Here is a 24,844-nt window from a genome sequence, read left to right as displayed (position 1 = left end):
TCTTAAAATAACAATAGCAATACAAATTCAGTTGTTAACTATGGTAAAAGTACATGTTGCATTGTATTTAACATTCATTTTTGCATCATTAGAACATTAAAGTACCTCAAATTCCAGACAAAATTTTATATGCTGATTTCTTTAAACTTAATACCATATATTAAACATTTTCCTAAGCCATTAAAAACATAATTTTTATTAGCTAGCATATTGTTTTCACCAATTCTATGCTATGTGCTTTTAATAGCACATGCTGTGGGACTGGTAAAAAGAAGGGTAAGTTTAAAGATATTCAAGAACTTTAAGGTTACTTAATAGAAAGCATTCCCTACCTTATTAATTACATGAAAGGAGTCTCACTGGCCTAAGACAGCTGCTACACTGGACTTTGCCATCCAGCTCACATGGCAACAATACGTGTTTCTCTATCTGGCTTTACTATGTCAATGACAGGGCTTTTTCAGAAGAGCCAGTACTCTTTACCTAGGCACAGCCCTTTAGTACACAAGGAGACAGTAAGAAAAGTGAAGAAGGACACACTACCAGCTGACTGAGAAACATTATTAATTACTTCTATATTAGAATGCAAAAGTAGGAAGTCAAGAAACACCTGGAGTAACAGGCAAATTTGGCCTTGGAGTACAGAATGAAGCAGGGCAAAGACTAATAGAGTTCAGAACACACTGGTCATAGCAAACACCCTCTTCCAACAACAAAAGAGAAGACTCTACACATGGACATCACCAGATGGTCAACACCAAAATCAGACTGATTATATTCTTTGCAGCCAAAGATGGAGAAGCTCTATATAGTCAGCAAAAACAAGACCGGGAGCTGACTATGGCTCAGATCATGAACTCCTTATTGCCAAATTCAGACTGAAATTGAAGAAAGTGGAGAAAACCACTAGACCATTCAGGTATGACCTAAATCAAATCCCTTATGACTGACTATACAGTGGAAGTGAGAAATAGATTTAAGGGACTAGATCTGATAAACAGAGTGCCTGATGAACTATGGACGGAGGTTCGTGACATTGTTCAGGAGACAGGGATCAAGAGCATCCCCAAGAAAAAGAAATGCAAAAAAGCAAAATGGTTGTCTGAGGAGGCCTTACAAGTAGCTTTGAAAAGAAGGGAAGCAAAAAGCAAAGGAGAAAAGGAAAGATATACCCATTTGAATGCAGAGTTCCAAAGAATAGCAAGGAGAGATAAGAAAGTCTTCCTCAGCGATCAATGCATAGAGATAGAAGAAAACAACAGAATGGGAAAGACAAGAGATCTCTTCAAGAAAATTAGAGATACCAAAGGAACATTTCATGCAAAGATGGGCTCAATAAAGGACAGAAATGGTATGGACCTAACAGAAGCAGAAGATATTAAGAAGAGGTGGCAAGAATACACAGAAATGTACAAAAAAGATCTTCATGACAAAGATAATCACAATGGTATGATCACTCACCTAGTGCTAGATATTCTGGAATGTGAAGTCAAGTGGGCCTTAGAAAGCATCACTACGAACAAAGCTAGTGGAGGTGATGGAATTCCAGTTGAGCTATTCCAAATCCTGAAAGATGATGCTGTGAAAGTGCTGCACTCAATATGCCAGCAAAGCTGGAAAACTCAGCAGTGGCCACAGGACTGGAAAAGGTCAGTTTTCAACCCAATCCCAAAGAAAGGCAATGCCAAAGAATGCTCAAACTACCACACAATTGCACTCATCTCACACACTAGTAAAGTAATGCTTAAAATTCTCCAAGCCAGGCTTCAGCAATACGTGAACTGTGAACTTCCAGATGTTCAAGCTGGTTTTAGAAAAGGCAGAGGAACCAGAGACCAAATTGCCAACATCTGCTGGATCACTGAAAAAGCAAGAGAGTTCTAGAAAAACATCTATTTCTGCTTTATTGACTATGCCAAAGCCTTTGACTGTGTGGATCACAATCAACTGTGGAAAATTCTTAAAGAGATGGGAATACCAGACCACCTGACCTGCCTCTTGAAAAACCTGTATGGAGGTCAGGAAACAACAGTTAGAACTGGAAATGGAATAACAGACTGGTTCCAAATAGGAAAAGGAGTATGTCAAGGCTGTATATTGTCACCCTGCTTATTTAACTTCTATGCAGAGTACATCATGAGAAACACTGGGCTGGAAGAAGCACAAGCTGGAATCAAGATAGCCGGGAGAAATATCAATAACCTCAGATATGCAGACGACACCACCCTTATGGCAGAAAGTGAAGAAGAACTAAAGAGCTTCTTGATGAAAGTGAAAAAGTTGGCTTAAAGCTCAACATTCAAAAAACAAAGATCATGGCATCCGGTTTCAGCACTTCATGGCAAATAGATGGGGATACAGTGGACACAGTGGCTGATTTTATTTTTCTGGGCTCAAAAATCACTGCAGATGGTGAGTGCAGCCATGAAATTTTTAATTTGCTCCTTGGAAGGAAGTTATGACCAAACTAGACAGCATATTAAAAAGCAGAGACATTACTTTGCCAATTAAGGCCCATCTAGTCAAGGCTATGGTTTTCCCAGTGGTCATGTATGGATGTGAGAGTTGGCCTGTAAGAAGGCTGAGCACTGAAGAATTGATGCTTTTGAACTGTGGTGTTGGAGAAGACTCTTGAGAGTCCCTTGGACTGCAAGGAGATCCAACCAGCCCATCCTAAAGGAGATCAGTCTTGTGTGTTCATTGGAGGGACTGATGATGAAGCTGAAACTCCAATACTTTGGCTACCTGATGAGAAGAGTTGACTCATTTGAAAAGACCCTGATGCTGGGAAGGATTTAAGGCAGGAGGAGAATGGGACAACAGAGGATGAGATGGTTGGATGGCATCACCGACTCGATGGACATGGGTTTGGGTGGACTCCAGGAGTTAGTGATGGACAGGGAAGCCTGTTGTGCTGCGGTTCATGGGGTTGCAAAGAGTTGGACATGACTGAGCGATGAATTGAACTGAATACTATATTATTCCTGGGCTGGGATTAAGTTTATTCTATAGGTAGCCCAGTGAGGAAAATAGGCCAAACTGCATTAACTGTTAGAGCAGACATTCTAGTAGAAAGCAATCAATTCCACCACACACTTTATTTTTTTGGTATTATAGTGCCCTACTAGCTGTTGTTCTATGGTGTTTTCCTCTTTATCACGACCTTGCTTAGTTCAAATAACTTAGTTTAAACAAATAACTATTGTTTTAAAACATAAGTAACAGAAATTATAATATATTTAGCATTATTAAACTCAACTTTTAAAGGGGATTTATTATATACTTTCTTGGGGAAGAGGTCAAATTGAGCCTAGTTACTTCTTCTAAGGCATTTTTTGAGCCCTGGGAGATATACTTTGGTTGTTACTATTTGGGCTTTATCTTCTACCCATCAAAACACTTTTTCTCCATTCCTGTCACTGAATGTCACTCTAGCATTAGCCAGAAATACTTAAAGAGCAGGTAACTTTTAACATCTGATATATGATACTGCACATCTGACAATTTAAATCATCAGTCTATTTTCACTTAAATTGTTACAAACAATTGCTTACCTGGTACAATGATGTCTCCAAAACCCAGTATTGAAACTGGCATGAGACAGACACTCATTACTGAGAAATAGGCCAGTTTTGGTACCCTGATGACTACTGGTAACTGTAATTACAAAAAAAAAAAAAGAGAGACCACCAATAAACTTCTTAGGAATCTTTACCCACATCTTCAGAAATGGAAGGACTGATGTTAGAATAACTTAATGTTTTAAAATTAACATTTTAGAAAATGAGGGGAAAAAAGCTTGAAATCAGAGAACATAAATTAAACATATATATACTCTGAATGTATAGAAAGCTTGAAAGACATAGATATGCAGTTATGGAAAAACAAAACCCAACACACATGTAGAGTTAAGAGTATTAATCCAGTATCCCCATATCTAACGTTTTTTCTTTCCTTTTTACCAAAAATAGAGGACTCAGGCCTTGAAAGAGATTTTTTTTTTGACAATCTAGATTTTTTTCCCCAAAGAAGAGTCTTGTCTGAGAGGGTATGATTTAAAGTCCAATGAACATATCTGAAATACAATCCTTACTTTCTCATGGGGAGCTGATGGTTGAGCAGTGGCTTCCACCAAGTTTCCATCATTCTAGGATGAAACCCAAGTCAATAGGTATTTAATAATTTAGAATAACTAACAAAAGGGCTATATTTTGTGAGAAACAAAGCTTTACAATACCTTAACATGCACTACATGACCAATGAATTACACAGGAAGGCAAAATTATTAACTGGACACACACAAATACACTGGCAGCCATTTGTACTTAATTGCCACCCCTACCTTTTCATTATTTCCAAAAGGTCCAGCTGCAAGTTCAACCATGATACTCTCACCATTCTAAAATTAAGAAAGGTAAAAGAAATTGTTCAATCACTAAAAGTGAACAATCTTCCAGTATTCATGACCTAGGGCTTCCCAGGTGGCACTGCTGGTAAAGAGCCTGACTGCCAATGTAGCAGACTCGAGAGACATGGGTTTGATCCCTGGGTTGGGAAGATCCCCTGGAGAAGGAAATGGCAACCCACTCCAGGATTCTGGCCTGGGAAATCCCATGGACAGTGGAGCCTGGTGGGCCCCAGTCCTTGGTGTCGCAAAGAGTCGGACACACGCACATTTATGATCTACTGCCACAGCTATGGCCTACCGTAAGCTGATGGAAAGTCATCTGTAGACTGATTTTCCTAAAATGGTCCCTGTAGATAGCAAAAGGAAATGGCAACCCACTCCAGTGTTCTTGCCTGAAGAATCCTAGGGACAGGGGAGCCTGGTGGGCTGTCGTCTATGGGGTCTCACAGAGTCGGACACGACTGAAGTGACTTAGCAGCAGCAGCAGATAGCAAAAATTGGAGTTACCTAAAACAAATTTCACCTAGCATACTACTCCACTTTATTAGAGTTCAACAAATAAGAGAAACTTACAGATAAACCACACAAAAATTATTCAACTGAAGGTTTGAGCACTGATTTATATTGACAACTAATATCTAGCATTTCTTCTATGGGCTATACATTTTAAGGGCTTTTACTTATATTATGGCATATACTATGTGTCATTAGTCATTTTTAGCAATAACAATGAACAGGGACAGAAGAAATACTGAAATTTTTCATATACAGATTTGTAATAAATAGATGACTTTATTTAAATATACATTTAACCTTCTGTCTACTCACCACATTAACAATGAAGCCAAACTTGAAAAGATCAAGCCCTAAAGAACTTGAGAACATTTCTCTATCCTGACTCTTCTCCAATTTCAGCTTTGCCTGCTCTTAATACACCAATTAAAACATTAACCTTAGCAGAATTTTTTCCTTGTGCATGTCTAAGGTCTTTTTATGTGGGCTGTGTGAGAAATTCATTAAAAAGTTCTTTCCTGACAGTAAAGTCTACTGGGGAGAGAGGAAACATTTAGATGTAGCAAGGTAAGACTGCATGAGCAACCATCTTACACTTAAAATAATGCCCCAAACAGGTCATGGGAAGATAAATAAATGCTGAATTTTTAGGAGAATTTGACTGATTAGCTATACTATTTTCCATGTGGGTGGGGAGCATAGAATAAATTACTTGAGTTTATTTTTAAGAGGATTTCACTGATACCCAAGTTGAGTAGAAAAAAGAATAAATTCCTTGGCAACAGAAATCCTTTCCTCATGTTAAGATATGGGTTACAGAAGGGTTAAATCACAGGAGTTTATGAAAATAAACTAATATTAAATACAGTTGCTTACAGGAAACGCCCATGATGTGATTCAATTTCCAGATAAAGAGTTTATTTTAGTTCATTTTCAAATTGTTATTTAAAACATTTAACTGAAGACCATTACTGACATCCTCTCATACATTCAAAGATATCTACCTGAGAAACTACTATTTGCAAGACACTATACAAAGTATGGTGGTAGATGAAGAAAAAAAAAAGACAGGCTCTTACTACCTGTACTCCTATGGCTACCTGCCCTGCCAACTCATTAAAAATATACTAATACCAGGGTCAAGAAGTTATTTAGAATGTCTAATGTTTAATTCTTGAAATTTTCAGTGAAAACCACAAAAATCAGAAATCATGTATCTGATTTTCATTTTGATTTGCCTAACAAACCAGACTGAGAAGACAGTGTTAAGGTAAATCTACAAGAGTGAACTCCAAAGAGCACGTCAATCTTTTCCATTGGATCAGATTACTAGAAGTCACATTTCTAGTCAGTGGGATCAAAGATGGAAAAAAAGAAGAAAAATTTCCTAAGCACAGAAGAAAGAAGACTCAAAGACATCTTTACTATTACCACACATACCTTTAAAATCCTGACATTTTTATGTGAACAGAATGGACATAGTTTGCTGGTAGACAAGTTTGGCATTTATAAAGTGATACTAGTGTTAAAACATAATGGAAAATTTATTTTTAGAAGAGTTTAGTTATAGCTTTTATGTTCACCGTGCAATGTAAGCGTCATATGGTATGAAAATGTTAACCACTTAGTCGTGTCCAACTCTGCAAGCCGAAGAACTGTAACCCGTCAGGCTCCTCTTGCCCGTGGGATTCTCCAGGCAAGAATACTGGAGTGGGTTGCCATTTCCTTCTCCAGGGGATCTTCCCGACCCAGGAATCAAACCTCGGGCTCCTGCATTGCAGGCAGATCCTTTACCGCGTGAGCCACCAGGGAAGCCTAAACGGGTAGTCATATGGTATGACTACCCATTGACCTATGGGAACGGTTTTGTAGAGAGGGTGTTTTATTTTCATTATGAGATCTGTGATGGAGTGACTCATAGAAACATTTTTAAATCAGATAAATTGACACAAGCTAGAACAAGTTTAGAACGAACTTCAAAATATGCTTTAGTAAATTAACAGCTTTTGCTATATTCCTAATACTAGTTCTATGCTTTTTTAGGTTACCATTGCAAATTAAGTCAATGAGCCAGGTGGTCACCATTAAAGCATGGAAAGGTACTAGTGTTTTGAGACAGTCAACTACATTTGTTACCTAGTTGCAATTTTAGCTCCCCAATGGGGCATATGTTTGTCTTATGCCATCATAGCCAATATCAGAAATGCAGATATTTCAGAATGCAGAGGTTAAAGAACAAAGAACTACTAGGGGAAAAAGCAGTCATTATAAAATACTAAATATATGAAAGCGACAAAAGATAAAAAAATGAGATAAAGTTAGAAAATGAGACTCAAAATGGGAAAAGTAGAAGAATTAAGCAATAATTAGTAATATATTCATGAGATAGGAATAGGGACAAGGTAGAAAAACTGGGCCAATAATGAAGGACTACCACACTTACCCAACACCTCTACCTTATTCTAAGGACAGCACCATGATTTTACTGACGAGCTAGTGGTATAGTTAGGAATAGATGACCTAGGAGTTTCAAGTTGCTACGATTCTAACTTCATAGAAAAAGCCAGTCTGAGACAATGAAAAGGTGGACAGAAGCAGGAAGGAAGAGTATGTGGCCCTGGGTCTAGTTTCTCCTGAGGACAGGCCCTCCTCTCTGGCCTTTGCACATATTCTGAATAGACAGGACCTCTTTCATATAGAAAAGTTAGGTTGGATTTTTGCAGAAGCAACCGAAAGAATTCTACTGATAGAAACAGAGGATAGAATGCTAGCAATACTCCCTCACTCAAATGATTAGGAAACTGAGGGCTAAGTGACTAAGCAGCTCAGGGTTATAAAATTACAGGTCTACACTTTAGGTCTCTAGACTTCCAGCATTGAGCTCTTTCTTAGTCAGACACTAGGGTTACAGAAATGAAAGAAGCAATGACATCTTTTCATTCTTTTTTGCAGTCTGTATTATTTACAGCAAATATTTATTGTTTTATAATAGAAAGAAAAGTTACTTTAAAATGTGTAGGAATAAAATTTATAGACCTTCTCATGTTTACATCAATCAGGAGGCATTTTTTTTTTTAGCAAAATGGTGTAAAGCCTTAAAAATATCCTCTGTTAAAAGACCAATTTCAGGGACAATTCTCTTAAGAGAATTAGAACCCAGTCAATGGTAAACATCTGGAAAATCAATACTCTAAGAGCACATTTAAGGTTCTAATCATTTAGTTTGTTTCTTATGCATTTAAAAAATATCATACCTTTGTGATGAATGGTGTTATGAAAACAAAAAACACATCATAGAGGAGGAGAAGGCCTAGAAGTATCACACATGACTGTTGAAGAAAGAAAGAAATTTAAAGGTCAAACTTCTCATATTTAAATTAAGAGATATTATTTTGCAAATACAAATAAACATGTAACATACATTTAAACACTATTTTTTAAGGCATTTAATGTTTATTGCTATTTGTAGTTTTATTCTATAAATCACATTAAAATTTTATCTGCTTCAACCCATTCTTTTAAAAAAGAATCATTGAAGCAAAGAAATGTTCTTCCTTATTTTAGTCTTGTATAGATTATATGAATTTGGCATACTATGTGAATGATTAAAAATATTTTATGTAGAAAATCAGTGGTTTCCTCGGTTGGGGATTAGGACTGATTGATAAAGGGCATAATAGAGCTTTTGATGAGGTAAGAAATATTTTATAATTGATTGGGATAGTGGTTACAAAGTTACATATTTGTAAAGTTTCAATAATCTATACACTTAAAATAGGTGCATTTAATTATATGTAAATTATACCTTTATAAAATTGTTTTAAAAAGAAAACAATACTTTAGCTAGCAAAGTAGTCTACTTTACCTTGAAGTTGGGTAACTTCAGTGTTTTAATTAAATTCAGACAGAAAGCAATCCCCAAGATATCCTGTAAAATCCAAGCCCACCTAAAATCAAAAGAAATTACTCTATTGTTTTACTCAGTTATTTTTAAGTGGAACATTTCAAAAGAAAAATATCACTATAGCAATACTGTTCAATTGCTATGATTTGACTATTCAACTATTAAGTAGCAGTTATAACAACAGAAAAACCTCTTACAGTCTCCATATTTTATTGTTCTAGTAGAATAGTCAAGGCTGTATATTGTCACCCTGCTTTTTTAACTTATATGCAGAGTACATCATGAGAAATGCTGGGCTGGAGGAAGCACAAGCTGGGATCAAGATCGCCAGGAGAAATATCAACAACCTCAGATATGCAGATGACACCACCCTCATGGCAGAAAGTGAAGAAGAACTAAAGAGCCTCTTGATGAAAGTGAAAGAGGAGAGTGAAAAAGTTGGCTTAAAGCTCAACATTCAGAAAACTAAGATCATGACATCCGGTACCATCACTTCATGGCAGATAGATGGGGAAACAGTGGAAATAGTAGCTGACTTTATTTTTGTGGGCTCAAAAATCACTGCAGATGGTGACTGCAGCAATGAAATTAAAAGACGCTTGCTCCTTGGAAGGAAGGTTATGACCAGCCTAGACAGCATATTAAAAAGCAGAGACATTACTTTGCCAACAAAGGTCCATCTAGTCAAGGCTATGGTTTTTCCAGCAGTCATGTATGGATGTGAGAGTTGGATTATAAAGAAAGTTGAGCCCCGAAGAATTGATGCTTTTGAACTGTGGTGTTGGAGAAGACTCTTGAGAGTCCCTTGGACTGCAAGGAGATCCAACCAGCCCATCCTAAAGGAGATCAGTCCTGGGTGTTCATTGGAAGGACTGATGCTGAAGCTGAAACTCCAATACTTTGGCCACCTGATACAAAGAGTTGACTCACTGGAAAAGACCCTGATGCTGCGAAAGATTGAGGGCAGGAGGAGAAGGGGACGACAGAGGATGAGATGGTTGGATGGCATCATCGACTCGATGGACATGGGTTTGGGTGGACTCCGGGAGTTGGTGATGGACAGGGAGGCCTGGTGTGCTGCGGTTCATGGGGTCACAAGGAGTTGGACATGACTGAGCGACTGAACTGAGAATAATGAAGACTACTGCACTAAGAAAAAGTTGAAAGCCTGCTTCAGGAGAAAGTGTATCAGACAAAAGTGCATCTTTATCCTTAATCTTTGAATTTTACATGTCTCTTTTTACAAAGGTAGCTCATAACAAAGGATACGATGTTAATATACTTCCAGATAGCTAAAGCATAAAGGAAATGAGAGCTATACATCAAACTCTACCAGAAATTGACAACTAGCATGAATAATTACCAACTGATTATCATACTTGGAGCTGCCTACAATTGTATGAACTCTCCTCCTAAATTTTGGGCTATTAAATCCTTTGGGGTTTTAATTTTATTAATGAACTGTTAAAATTATTTTCTGGTTATCCTTCCTGCAAATAGACAGAAACCTATATATTTTCTTATATTTCTTTCTTTCTCACATGAAAGGTAGCATATGCTAGATATTCTTGCATATTTGGCTTTTTTCAGTTAAAAATATATCCTGGAAATCACTGCATATCAATTCACAGAAATCTTCATTCTTGACAGCTGCATTGCACTTCACTGTGTGGCTATACCATAAATAAGTGTATTATTGGAGCCTATTTCAGTTTAGATGTTTAAATCCTAGTTTATATTTCCTTCTCTAGACAACCTCAAATCCATTAGCACAAGATTTCTTTATTTAAGTATTTGGCATGTTTCAAGACTAGGATGTTCTGGGGGAAAAAAAATCCATAATGAACAATTATCAAGGCAAGATATGACACAACCCCTCCTGAGTCTAACCTAAAAGGAAATACAATGAGTATTCATACCTATCTTCATTTCGAAATACAGCCCAAACAACAGCTACTGCTATGCACAATCCAGAGAGAAAAATAAGTCTCACTTCAATGCTCTTGCCACGACAGGTAATCCTAAAAGACAGTTTGAAATACATTAATTTACCCTAAAGATGAAATACAGTGTTCACTTAATGTACCAAATGAATGTTTGCCACAGTGACAAGAAAGTTTTTTGAAACCTCAATTTTAAAGCCTTGACTTTAACTACAATGAATGATACATAATAAAATATTCACCAGTTCAATAGAACTGTGTTGATGAAAATGCTCTGTATCTGTGCTGTCCAATACCACAGCCATTAGCCACATGTGGTTATTAATTAGCACTTGAAACGTGGCTCATGGGACTGGGCAAGTGAATTTTTAATTTTATTTAATTTTAATTATTTTTAATTAAAATAGCAACATGTATATTGGACTTCACAGGTTTACAACACAGGTCCTATTTTTCCTTGTATTGTTTTAAATTACAAAAACCATTATGGGCTTTCTCACAAGAGATACATACGTGCATTGTCCACATGGTATCTTACGAACTAGTGCAGCAAGACAGTTGTACAGACTCATCGCTGATGCTATGCAGAAAATTGCTATCATAACATAAACTAGAAAAAAAGACACCAAATTATATGAGAACAGAGGAAACACGATAAGGAAACATGGTAAGAAAACTTTTATACAATTAATATTAGTTCTTTAGCTTTCTTATCGGATAATAATACTTTCAATGCAGTGACCATATCATAATCTGAATTGGTTACTAAACTGAACATACTTATACTTAGATCCTGAGCTTTAAGGGTGGTATTTCATGTGTTGTTTCAGTTCCACTACACACTACTAGGATTTCTTTAAGGGCTGAAGCTGGCTCTGCAATTTTTTTCTTTTTTAAAAAATTTTACTATTACAGTTGATTTACAATACTGGATTAGTTTCAGGTGTACAGCTTCAGATTCTTTTCCAATATAGGCTATTACAAGATACTAAATATAGTTCCCTGTGGTATATAATATTCATTGTTTATCTTTATAAAAGATAGTGGGGTATATATGTTAATCCTATACTGCTACTTTATCCCTTCTCTTTCCCCTTTAATTGTAAATTTCTTTACTATGGCTGTCTCTCTAATTTGTAAATAAGCTGATCTGTATTATTTTTTAGATTCCACATACATAATGTCATATTATTTGTCTTTCTGTTTGAGTTAACTTAGCATAATAATCTTTAGGTTCACCCATGTTACTGCGAATAGCATTATTTCATTGTTTTTTAATGACTGAGTAATATTCTATTATATATATATCTCATACCTTCTTCACCCATTCAGCTATTGATGGGCATTTAGGTTGCTTCCATAATTTGGCTATTGTAAATAACACCACAATGAACATAGAAGTAGAAAGAAAGTATTAGCTGCTCAGTCATGTCCAACTCCTTGTGACCCTGTGGACTGTAGCCTACCATGCTACTCTGTCCATGGAATTCTCCAGGCAAGAATACTGGAGTGGGTTGCCATTTCCTACTCCAGAGAATTTTCCCAACCCAGGGATTGAACCTGGGTCTGCTGCAACACAGGCAGATTCTTTACTGTCTGAGCCACCAGGGAAGCCCCTAGTGAACATAAGAATGCATATATAGGTTCTATTTACTTTTTTGTTTTCTTGGAATAAATACACTGAAGTGGAATTGCTGGATCCTACGTTAGCTCTATTTTTAGTTTTTAAGGAACCTCCATACTGTTTTCCATAGTGGCCACACCAATTTATATTCCCACCAACAGTGATAGGAGGGTTCCCTTTTCTCCACACCCTCTCAAAAATTTTATTATTTGCAGACTTTTTGAAGATGGCCATTCTGACAGGTGTAAGATGAAACCTCATGTAGTTCTGATCTGCATTTCTCTAATAATCAGTGATGCTGAGCATCTTCTCATGTGCCTATAGGTCATTTGTATGTTGTCTTTGGAGAAATGTCCATTTAGGTCTTCTGCCCTCTTTCTGATTGGGTTGTTTGTTTTTTTGATATTGAATTGTATGAGCCGTTTGTGTATTTTAGATATTAACCCCTGATGGTTGCATCTTTTGCAAATATTTTCTCCCAGTTCATAGTCTGTCTTTCAGTTTTGTTTATGGTTTCCTTTGCTATGTAAAAGCTTTAAGTTTTATTAGGTCCCATTTGTTTATTTTTGCTTTTATTTCTTTTGCCTTCAGAGACTGACCTAAGAAAACATTGCTAGATTTATGTTAGTAGCTGTGCATTTTATCATTCAATGATTCAAAGTCACATGTTTGGTAAAGATGTCTATAAAATGAGTTGTAGACATTTATATTTAAATGGAAGAATTAATAAACCACTTAAAATACTTTTTATTTTTTTTTTAGTGGAAATGTTTTACTTTAAAAAAATTTATTTATTTTAATGGAAGGATAATTATTTCACAATATTGTGGTGGCTTTTGCCATATATCAACATGAATCAGCCATAGGTATACATGCGTCCCTAAAATATTTTTAAAAATCTTAAAGATGAGAACTTTTACCTACCTTAGACATTAATCATGAAGTCTACATATTCCTATGGTGGAATTCATCTCTAATAACTTTACATGTGGTAAAACCAAATCCACTTAAACAAACCTCATTGTCTAGATGTGATACTAAGGTATTAAAATTCACTAATGTTTTTCTATATTAGCTATACTTGGTTGAAAATTACTTAAAATTAAAAACATTTGATCTTGCTGTTGTTAAAAACAGGAAGAAATTATCATGCTCTAAAAGTATTGCTTTGTGAAATTTCTCAAAATTATACAATGGAAATACACATTTTAATGGAATTTTGCAAATTCCACTAGATTTCAGAAAACTATAACTTTGTTTTGTATGTGAGAAAAGACAGCAAACTACAGACAGTAAATAAGGGGCAGTAAATTAATCACTTTCTAATTGGTGATCTTGGACAAATTATTTTTTCATTGGCTTATTATTTGTTATTATTGCACATATATGACAATCTAAGTAGTAAGACTGACAATCAAAGATTGCCAAGTTGAGTTTGTTTAGTCATCCACCAAAGGTCTCCAAACCAAGATTTTAAACTCTAGTGGAAGTCATGCTGTGGAAGCCATACCAGAGTTTTAGTGTCCTACTATACCTAAGAAAATGATTTGGTATGAGAGAGAATTTGGTAAATATAACTATCTTTAGTTATTTTCTTGAGCATGACTTAACATAAAATGGCATGGAGAATCTTAGCAATTTAATACATTGAACGTATTAAGAAATGGCATCAATTTTAGCCATAAGGAACCATTTGAAAGTATATTAAATTTTACAATATCACACACCATTGTTAGAGTCATAATTAGACCCCACGTCATGGGATAACCAAGAGCTTTAAAATGATCTTCCTCCTCCTACACTGAAAATTACAAACAGGGTCAATTTTTAAATAGTGATGAGTTTAAGGAAATCCCTTACCAAAAACTAAAACGTGCTTTAGGGTAAAGTAGAGAAATCTCTGTTCTATCAAAGACCACTAAATATATCAACTGAGGGTCAGACACACAATTGAAGGCTGAGAATTTAAAACAGAAAAATTAGCTGTGCAATGACGACGTAATATAAATACCACACTCGTATCCACTCTCCCAACAACATATTGAATATGAGTGATATTCCAAGAATAATTTTTTTCTAATTGGAAATATATGTAAGTATGGTTTCAAAACTGCTACCATAGGAGAGGAGAAATTGAAAACTAAAGTGAAACTAACCTGAGGCCTTAGTTTTCTACTCTAGAAAATTATACTATTATTCTCTAAATAAACATTTTGTAGCCTGTGGTGGTTTTCACAAAGGGTTTTTGCTAATTCTCATTAGGCACACTCTTTTTCTTGGGCTCCCTTCTCTTTCTGCTACATGTTGGCCACAAATGGCAAATTTCCATCTTATCAGAACACTAAGTAGAGTGTTCAGGGGATGGGCAAGCCATGACCCTTTCCTTCCTAAAGGAAAAAGTATCATTTACTCTTTAAACTACAAGCAAGTACCTGTGTGTTTTTAGATGTAGTATGATCTTAAATGTTCACACAAGTAAAACAAAATTTAAGCAATACATTTTGATTTGCAAACTGAAAAAAAGGACCAATCACACTTTAGGAGTAAGCAGAAGCAATAAATTCATAATCTGAATAATCTTCTATTAGATTTCATGTAACTGTATATAGCTACCAAGAAATCCTCAGTCTGCTTAGATACCTGTCTATTACGCTTTATCTGCAGAGAGGAAAACTTAGGGACCGTAGCAATTCTTTCAGGTTGTCCATGAAGAAGTGTTCTTATTTTGAGTCACAGTATATTTTAAATCAGAATTTTTTTTTTAATCCCAGAGTAACAGGGACCTAAACATTTTCGACAGTTTAAAAAGTTATTATCACTTTTTAATTATTCACTTAAGTTTTCCAGTTGAATGCCTTAAAGGAAAAGATAAATCTGGCAAAGTAAATGAAAAGATTGTATGCTAAAAAGTAGCAAATATAAAATGATTTCTTACCCAACCATTTGTAGAAGAAATAAAGTAAGACCATCATAATACAGCAGATGACCACAAATATTATAACTGTTAGAGGACTAAAAGTAAAGTATTCTTCCTTCTTTTTCCTCATTTCTCTATCTTCAGTGTTTGTCATTGCCTTCATGTTTTCCCTGGATAAACACACACAGAAACTTCAGCAATCTCTGCCATGTACAGTTATTTTTAAAATCTATCTGTAATACTAACTTAAAGTTGTTTCTGATTACAAAGTTAATATACTTAAAAAGTTATACACCATGAAGAAATACTTAATCTAGAAGTAAAAACTCTTTATAATTCTACCCTTCAGAGTTGGTGTGTTATTAACCACTAACTTATGAAACTATTTTTTTTTCTGGAGACAAAACTGTTGAAACAGAAGATATTTATTACATAAAAAATTAATGTTTTTGGTGATGTTTATATTATCTAATTTGGAAACTACACTGATGTAATGTTTCAAATAAAAACCAATTCTTTTTATACACTACACTTAATATTACCAACTTGCAGATAGTAAACTACTTTTAAAATTAGCTTCTCTTCAATGTCAAACACTAACTTATTCTATCAGTCAGCTCAGTATTTACTCTAAGTCTGGTGCTAATCAACATATTATGAAGGATTCAAAAGAAGTTCAAGACATAGCTTTGTCCTACACCTTGATTCAAGGTAGCAAAATATTGTTTCTAATTCTCCCATTACCCCTTCTGGGGTCACACAAATAGTGAAAGGCAGACACAGGAGCTGAAGAGGAAAGGGTCACAAGCTTCTTTTATTGAACAGTCAGTTTCAGTTCTGTCTCCTTGTCTCTTCCCAGTTATACAGAAGCCACTAACGTACTCTTCCAGCACCAGTCCCTTCAACTCTGGTCTACTAAAATGGTATTTCCGATCGTTTCTTGGCCTTTTGGCTAAGATTAAGTGTAAAATGGTGTTCCTTTTTTTTTTTTTTTCATATATCCTGATCCTTTTCACCAGGTCTGGGCTAAATATGAACTTTAGGTTAAAAAAAGATTTATTTCTATCAACCAGTACATTTGCTAAACTGCTTATTTATCAACATGCCACTTTCTTATCAGAAAATTGGGTATCAGGATGGTTACTATTTCATGCATCTGGGACTCTAGGGAGGCTGCCTGGGAAAGGAGCAGGGAGGTTTGAGGAGGAACACACAGTATTTCCCTGAAACTGTAGAGCCAGATTACAGGGTATTAACCGAGTTTTAACAAAAGTGGTACTTGAGTGGGAAAACATGCCCACCTTTGGATAAATTCATTGCAAACATTTATTTAAGGTCATTTCTATCACAGAACCCATATAGGGCACAATAACCAAAAGGTTACATATTCATATTCAATTTATACCATGTAATTTATTGAAGGAAAATATATTCTAGGTTTATATCATGTTAAAATAATACAACTCATCTTTTTTTAAAAAACTGTATTCAAATCAGGTCGAGAGCCACAGGCACTAGGAAGCTAAGCTTTCTTTCCTGCCATCTTGAGTTTATGATGAGGACCATTTACATGCATGCATGCTCAGTTGCTCAGTTGTGTCTGACTTCTTTGAGACCCCATGGGCTGTAGTCTGCCAGGCTCCTCCATCCCTGGGATTTTCCAGGTAAGAATACTGGAGTAGACTGCCATTTTCTTCTTCACCAGTTATATGAGGGCTCATTATAACAGGAGTTTAACTCTCTACTGAAAAGTCTTTATACGGAATCTAAGCATTTTTCCTTTTTGCATAAAGTACATCTTTCATTTGGCAGGTTAACTCTGGGTTATGAGGTCCTGTTCTGGTAAACTTTTCCTTCCCTAAGCCATATTCTCTTTTCCCTTCTCTTTCAGTCTAACTCTCTTTACTTGCTAAATAACTGCTCCTGTGTTATTTTTTAAAATTAAGACATAGAAGACATATAACATTAATTTCAGGTGTACTACACAATGATTTGATAATTGTATATACTGCAAAATGATTACCACAATAAGTTTAGTTCCCACTCATCAGTACATAGTTAAAAAGATTTTTTTTTTCTTGTGATGAGAACTCTTAAGAACTACTTTATTAGCAACTTTCAAATATGACGACAGAATCATGCACGATGGCCACTATGTTGGACATCACCAGGACTTATTTATCTTATAACTGGAAGTCATACCTTTTGACACCTTCACCTGTTTTTCCCACCCTCCACCTCCCCACCTCTGGTAACCACCAATCTGTTCTCTGCACCTATGAGTTCATTTTTTTTAAAGATTTCACACATAAATGAGATGTTCTTGTATTTATCTTTGTCTGACTTATTTCACTTAGCATAAGTAATACCCTCAAAATCCAGTCATGCTGTTGTAAATGGTCCTTATGTCAATAATTCTACTTTTTATGAAACTTTTTCCATTTTATCATTAATACTCTTTCTCTATACTGTCACTCCCACCCACAACATACACACTTTGTTTTTTCTATCTTTATCCTACTTTTTGGGCTTCCCTTGTAGCTCAGTTGGTAAAGAATCTGCCTACCATACAGGAGACCTAGGTTCAATTCCTTGGTCGGGAAGATCCCCTGGAGAAGGAAATGGCAACCTATTCCAGTATTCTTGCCTGGAGAATCCTATGGACAGAGGAGCCCGGCAGGCTATAGTCCATGTGGTCGCAAGAGTCTGACACGACTTAGCAACTAAACCACCACCACCACATCCTACTTTTAGAACTGGTCACTTCAATTTCAAAATCCTTAACTCTGTAAGTAAAAGATATCTCTTCCCCCAACCTACTTACTGAAGGCAATACATTTTTTGTTTTTGTCCATCATCATGTTTTATGATTACATACAAGTACTGCTCTCCCACCTCCAATTTTCTTGAGGAGGAGCCTGTCCTGACAGGTACATTAAGCTTGCCTTGCTAACTCAAAGTTCATGGACCAGTTTGTTAAAAAATGCAGAATCTCAGCATTCATTCCAAGCCTACTAAATCTGAATTTTTAAAAATTTTAATGAACATGGGTTTGGGTGGACTCCGGGAGTTGGTGATGGACAGGGAGGACTGGCATACTGTGGTTCACGGGGTCGCAAAGAGTCGGACATGACTGAGCGACTGAACTGAACTGAATGAGATCTCAAGACAGCTTGTATTTACATTACATCTTGAGCAGCACTACTCTAGAAAAGACACAATTTACATAATAATGTAAGTACAGTGAGAATCTATATTAAATGGAAAAACATTTTCAATGAATCAGTAGCTTTTCAGAAATTATAACATTTTAGCATATGATCTAGAAAATGATTCTGGAGATCTTCCATACTAGGCTTTATAAAGTTAATAGTGAAAAATATAATGCTTACTTATGTGAAGACATGTGACTAACACATGCTAAAATGTGTTTTCCAAATATGTAAAATATTTTAAGCTCAATACTCTAGGAATCTATGCTTGTTAGATTTCTCTTACTGTAAGTCAATCAAATTTTAGTATTTTAAGAAATTACAAATAAGCTTATTAGCTTTAGCTGGCGTCAAATAAGCCCTTTTTAGTGGAATCTATAGATCAATTCACAAGGTGAACATATTGCCCTTTATGCACAAAATAATGTGCTCTGAGCACAGTTTTTTACTCAGAGTTATGAAAATGAACTGATTCTTCTAAACTACACTGCCTGCTTTAATCTACAGCAAAAGGTACATAACTGTAAGAACACTGGCTTTACGTTGTTATTAAATAGACAAATCCAAATTTCATGTACCTTTGAGATTTCTATATTTAAATTAAAATATGGACATGCTTAATTAATATCCAATTCCTAAAACACTGAATAGAATGGTGAGGTCACATTGTAATGATTCAACTCAGGAGGAGCTGAAAAACTTCCCACTCTGTTTATTTTCTTCCAATCTAAGCGAATAGGTACATTAGGATGCTAACTATCTCCACCTTTTCTGGGTGAGGTAATAAAACGTTTTAATTTAAGAGCCTTTGGTGAAACTTCAATGTTTCCTTGCCAGCAGAAGAACAAGAGGAACCTACAACTCCCTTCCTCTCAGTGAAAAGTTGAAGGTCTGTGAGAGGACAAACCTGCGATCTAATGCTGTCAGCACTATATTCTGAGAACAAGTGGAACTTTAAGTGTTGGTACATGATAAAATGTTTAAAGACAATAATTTTTTAACCATTTATCTTAAAAACAATGAAGTTTAATTAAGCTTACAATTCAATTAGCCCGCTCCAGTATCCTCCTAATGCCACAGTGAATACAGCAATTACAAAAATAACCACCATAGTATAGTCAAAGTTAGGCCACGATGGAGAATACATTTTCACCATAATGTTATCTCCGAGAGTCTGAAATGCAAAATAACAGTTAATACACTGGAATTCATTTTCTTTTTACTATAGAGTATGGCAGCAATATTCCAATTTCATTCTGGAATGGACAGGATATATAAGACAGTCAAGAATAACAGAATTATTTTGACAACATAATATAGTCTTGTCAAAATTATGAGGCTTTGTTTTATTAAAAGCAAAAGTGTGGTGTTTCACACATTGACATTTTGTTCAAGGATTTAAAATTAAGATAAATGATATGATACAAAGATTTTAAAAAGGTCGAAACAAAGAAATATCCTCTCAAACATCAAGACTCTGAAACACCTTGTGCTAAATGGGGAGGGGTGAATAAGACTAGCAAGCTCCATCTTACTAAAAAATGGAACATATATAATAATTTAAATATCAGTGGATTAAATTACAGAATTGTACTATTTATAAACTTTATCTAACAGATAATTATTAATTTACCTGCTTCATATCTTTAAAGTCTTTGTGGTTTATAAATGCAATCAATATTTTCACATCAAGAAATTCAGATTTGTTCCCTGAGGGAGGAAACTAAAAGAAAAAAAAATTATGAAAACATATGAACTACTAGTGTATTTACAGAATAAAGTACAAATCATTCATTAAATACAAATATCTTTTTAAAGTTATAAAACAATGTTTCATGTCTTCTTTCTTAATATTATAATATTAAAAAGGATTCAAACTGGAATCTTTTTAAACTGATATTTTATACCAGCACACACGTTCCTAACATATCATGTCTATTCTAGGAGTGGAAAAGAAACAAAATTTTCCAATTAAACACCTATTATAACCAGAATGTTTATGAATATTACCATCAGATTATTCAAAACTCAGCCCCGATAGCACAGGAAACCCTATTTAATGTTATGTGGCAGCTTGAATGAGAGGGGAATTTGGGAGAGAATGGATACACGTATATGTATGGCTGAGACCCCAATCAGTCAATCCTAAAGGAATCAGTCCTGAATATTCATTAGAAGGACTGATGCTGAAGCTGAAACTCCAATACTCTGGCCACCTGATGCAAAGAACCGACTCACTGGAAAAGACCCTGATGCTAGGAAAGATTGAGGGCAGGAGGAGAACGGGACAACAGAGGATGAGATGGTTGGACAGCATCACCGACATGATGGACGTGAGTTTGAGTAGGCTCTGGGAGTTGGTGATGGACAGGGAAGGCTGGCATACTGCTGTCCATGGGGTTGCAAAGAGCCGGACACGACTGAGTGACTGAACTGAACTGAGACCCTTCACTGTTCAGAATCTACCACAACATTGTTTGTTAATCAGCTATATCCCAATAAAAAAAAAAAAGTTTAAAACAAAACCCAAAAAACCCCCAAAACACTCAGCCCCAAACCACACACAAAGAATATGGCTCAGTTCCTGTAAAATTTGGTATCAAGAATGCAAAAGAAATTATATAGTTTAATAACTTACTAGGACACTATTATTGGCAACCAACAAAGCTTCAGCACCTCCTGTTTGTGCAATTTTGGCTTTTTCAAGAAAATGGCAGGTTCCCCACTGTACCACAACTGCTTTGTTCTTTATTCCATCAGGAGGAATATCAGAAACGTTGCAGAGTGGGGTGGTAGTCAGATTCATCAAACTCATGGAAGTCTGGAAAGAAGAAATGTCTTTAATATTATATATATCATATTTCACCCTAAAGGCATTCAAAGAGAGTATCAACATTGGTTTAACACAAAGTTCCTTTAAATTAGAAACATTTGATGACAGTCAGGCTTTGAGGTAGGTATTTTTAAATTTTCTAACTTGTTTTTCTCATAAAGAGAAAAATACTAAAGCAAAAGTAATAAATATTAATCGTAATGTTACAATTAGGTTACACACTGAAACATTATAACCACTCATTCTCACCATTCACTATTTTGTTATAAATAGAAACTGTGATTTACTTACTGCATTTTCTAGGGTACTTGGAAGAGATGTCCAGTGAGGGTTATATAGCATGCAGTAGTCCTTAGATGGTGAAGGCCTGCCATTTCCAGAGGCATGGAGGATTGCTTCGTGAGCAGCTGTCTAGGACACAAACAATAATTTTCACAGTGGCAATGATTCAGCTTGCCAAGAACTAAAGATTTTAATAAAGCTATTTATATACAGGTTTGACCACATTTCCTTAAGGGGTAAGGTCCTCCAATGAACTTCTTTGAGGAAACAGTAAAACTACATGGTTGCTCAGAAAACGTTCTTTAAGGAAGTCACTTTCTTAATGGCCCATGTTATAAGGGCCATATCCCAGAGAGGAATCTTGTTATGATGTTATAACTTTGATACTCCCTTCACACCCTGAAACTTTACTTCCCAATCTCTTATGAGTTATTATTTCATTACTCATATTCTATAAAAGACAATGCACCTGAAATCCCTTAACCTATTTTACCTTCCATATTCTATGAGTTACTAGGATAAACTATAAAAAAAAATTTTTTTCCTTCTATTTTTGGCTGTGCTAGGTCTTTGTCGCTGGGCAGGCTTTTCTGTAGCTCTGGCAGCTGGAGCTACTCTCTAGTTGCAGCGTGCAGGCTTCTCATTCGGTGGCTTCTCTTGTGACAGAGCACAGGCTTGAGGGATGCAGGCTTTAGTAGGTGCCACACGTGGGCTCAGTAGTTCTGGCACAGGGGCTTAGTTACTCTGTGGCACGTAGGATCTTCCAAGTGTCTCCTGCGTTGTAGGGTAAACTTCTAAGTGCTATCTTTGGAAATGAACCAGAGAAACTAGAAATCTCAAGTTTTCAAGACCCTGCAAAAAATCTATTCAAAAAGACCAATCTAGAGTTTAAAGTGAAAAAGGAAGATCTAGAAGAATGTTCTTTCCTTATGCCTCATTTCCCACTACTGAGAAAGAAGAGAGACAAGAGGTATTAAGTGACTAAAAAGAAAAACCATAGTACACGGGGGTAGGGGGGTGGGAGTGGAGCCTATGATATGAAGAAACAGCCCAAGATAACTAGAATAGTACTCCGCATCACAATTCCCTTTAAATTTGGATCAATCCAGATCCTTCCTCTCTCCTTTGAGAAAATCTTACACTACAACCAAAGGGAGAAAAAAGATTGTTTGGCAGTTAAAGATGGTGTACTATCAAGCCTCTGCCACTAAAGTATGCACCGACATTTGACCATTTTTGATCTATTAATTTTGTAAATGTGTAATTTTGGTAATTACATAGAAGTCAATCTAAATATCTACGAAGTACAGAAATGCTCTAATCCATGCTCTCCTACCTAAAATCTCTTGTGAACATTTGGGTTTGAGGGCTTTCTGGCATACTTGGGACTTCATTAGCTTATGGATCTAAGCAAGTGTAGGGAATTCTTCAAACATGCCATCAGATTAAATAAAATGTTACATAAGGAAATTATTTCTGGAAAAAAGAAATGCAGTTTTCATGCAGCTAAATATTGGTGGCTCTGACTGGATTCTGACAGCAGAGGTGGAATGAGCTATTAAATTCTTAATGAATCTATTGTTTGGGATTATTTGATGTTCAAGTTATGCCCAATTTGGTCAGTTTGCAAATATGGCCTCTTCCACCTTGCTCTTTGTATCCTTTTGACAAGACCCCATTAGTCTTTGAGGACTTCCTTGTTTCCAGGCTGAATTTATCCTTTACCTGTCACAGATAAGAACCAGTAATTCTCCTAAGCTCCTTTTGGAAAGGACTGTATCTAAATCAGGATTTGGTTTTAACCAAAAGCAAATGAAAAAGGAAAAATAAAAGAAGCTAAAGGCAAAGGAGAAAAGGAAAGATACACCCATCTGAATGCAGAGTTCCAAAGAATACCAAGGAGCGATAAGAAAGGCTTCCACAGTGAATAATGTGAAGAAATAGAGGAAAACAACTGAATGGGAAAGACTAGAGATCTCTTCAAGAAAATCAGAGATACCAAGGGAACATTTCATGCAAGTTCAGTTCAGTTCAGTTGCTCAGTCGTGTCCGACTCTTTGCAACCCCATGGACTGCAGCAGGCCAGGCTTCCCTGTCCATCACCAACTCCTGGAGCTTACTTAAACTCATGTCCATCGAGTCGGTGATGCCATCCAACCATCTTATCCTCTGTCATCCCCTTCTCCTCCTGCCTTTAATCTTTCCCAGGATCAGGGTCAATAAAGGACAGAAATGGTATGGACCTAAAAGAAACAGAAGATATTAAGAGGAGGTGGCAAGAATACACAGAAGAACTATACAAAAAGACCTTCATGACCCAGATAACCACGATGGTGTGATCATTCACCTAGAGCCAGACATCCTGGAATGTGAAGTCAAGTGGGCCTTAGGAAGCATCACTACAAACAAAGCTAGTGGAGGTGATGGAATTCCAGTTGAGCTATTTCAAATCCTGAAAGATGATGCTGTGAAAGTGTTGCACTCAATATGCCAGCAAATTTGGAAAACTCAGCAGTGGCCACAGGACTGGAAAAGGTCAGTTTTCATTCCAATCCCAAAGAAAGGCAATGCCAAAGAATGTTCAAGCTACCACACAATTGCACTCATCTCACACAATATCAAAGTAATGCTTAAAATTCTCCAAGGCAGGCTTCAACAGTACATGAACTGAGAACTTCCAGATGTTCAAGCTAGATTTAGAAAAGGCAGAGGAACCAGAGATCAAATTGCCAACATCTGCTGGATCATCGAAAAAGCAAGAGAGTTCTAGAAAAACATCTACTTCTGCTTATTGACTACGCCAAAGCCTATGACTGTGTGGATCACAACAAACTGGAAAATTCTTAAAGAGATGTGAATGCCAGACCATCTGACCTGCCTCCTGAGAAATCTGTATGAAGGTCAAGAAGCAACAGTTAGAACTGGACATGGAACAATGGACTGGTTCCAAATAAGGAAAGGAGTATGTCAAGGCTGTATATTGTCACCCTGCTTATTTAACTTATATGCAGAGTACATCATGAGAAACGCTGGGCTGGATGATGCACAAACAGGAATTAAGATTGCAGAGAGAAACATCAATAACTTCAGATATGCAGATGACACCAACCTTATGGCAGAAAGCAAAGAGGAACCGAAGAGCCTCTTGATGAAAGTGAAAGAGGAGAGTGAAAAAGTTGGCTTAAAACTCAATATTCAAAAAACTAAG

General features: G+C 36.1%; 1 protein-coding gene across 2 annotated transcripts in view; it reads right to left on the bottom strand.

Annotated features, from left to right (window-relative positions):
• Positions 1 to 24,844, bottom strand: part of SPPL2A (signal peptide peptidase like 2A) — a 53,722-nt gene that overhangs the window by 12,644 nt on the left and 16,234 nt on the right. The window contains exons 2-13 of one of the 2 annotated variants that reach the window (XM_070797553.1): positions 21,646 to 21,761; positions 21,160 to 21,342; positions 20,155 to 20,244; positions 19,562 to 19,695; positions 15,328 to 15,479; positions 11,282 to 11,378; positions 10,745 to 10,846; positions 8,787 to 8,868; positions 8,176 to 8,250; positions 4,343 to 4,399; positions 4,094 to 4,147; positions 3,555 to 3,657 (exon numbers count right to left, since the gene is read on the bottom strand). In XM_070797553.1, the coding sequence (XP_070653654.1) occupies positions 3,555 to 3,657; positions 4,094 to 4,147; positions 4,343 to 4,399; positions 8,176 to 8,250; positions 8,787 to 8,868; positions 10,745 to 10,846; positions 11,282 to 11,378; positions 15,328 to 15,479; positions 19,562 to 19,695; positions 20,155 to 20,244; positions 21,160 to 21,342; positions 21,646 to 21,696 (1,180 nt within the window). In that variant the 5' untranslated portion in view covers positions 21,697 to 21,761. Of the gene's footprint in view, positions 1 to 3,554; positions 3,658 to 4,093; positions 4,148 to 4,342; positions 4,400 to 8,175; positions 8,251 to 8,786; positions 8,869 to 10,744; positions 10,847 to 11,281; positions 11,379 to 15,327; positions 15,480 to 19,561; positions 19,696 to 20,154; positions 20,245 to 21,159; positions 21,343 to 21,645; positions 21,766 to 24,844 lie in introns of both variants that reach the window. The other variant, XM_019968843.2, reaches the window with a different exon arrangement.

This window comes from Bos indicus, chromosome 10, assembly GCF_029378745.1.
Source record: "Bos indicus isolate NIAB-ARS_2022 breed Sahiwal x Tharparkar chromosome 10, NIAB-ARS_B.indTharparkar_mat_pri_1.0, whole genome shotgun sequence".
NCBI lineage: Eukaryota > Metazoa > Chordata > Mammalia > Artiodactyla > Bovidae > Bos > Bos indicus.
Note: the sequence above shows the minus strand (reverse complement) of the source record. Positions and strands in the feature narration are given on the sequence as shown.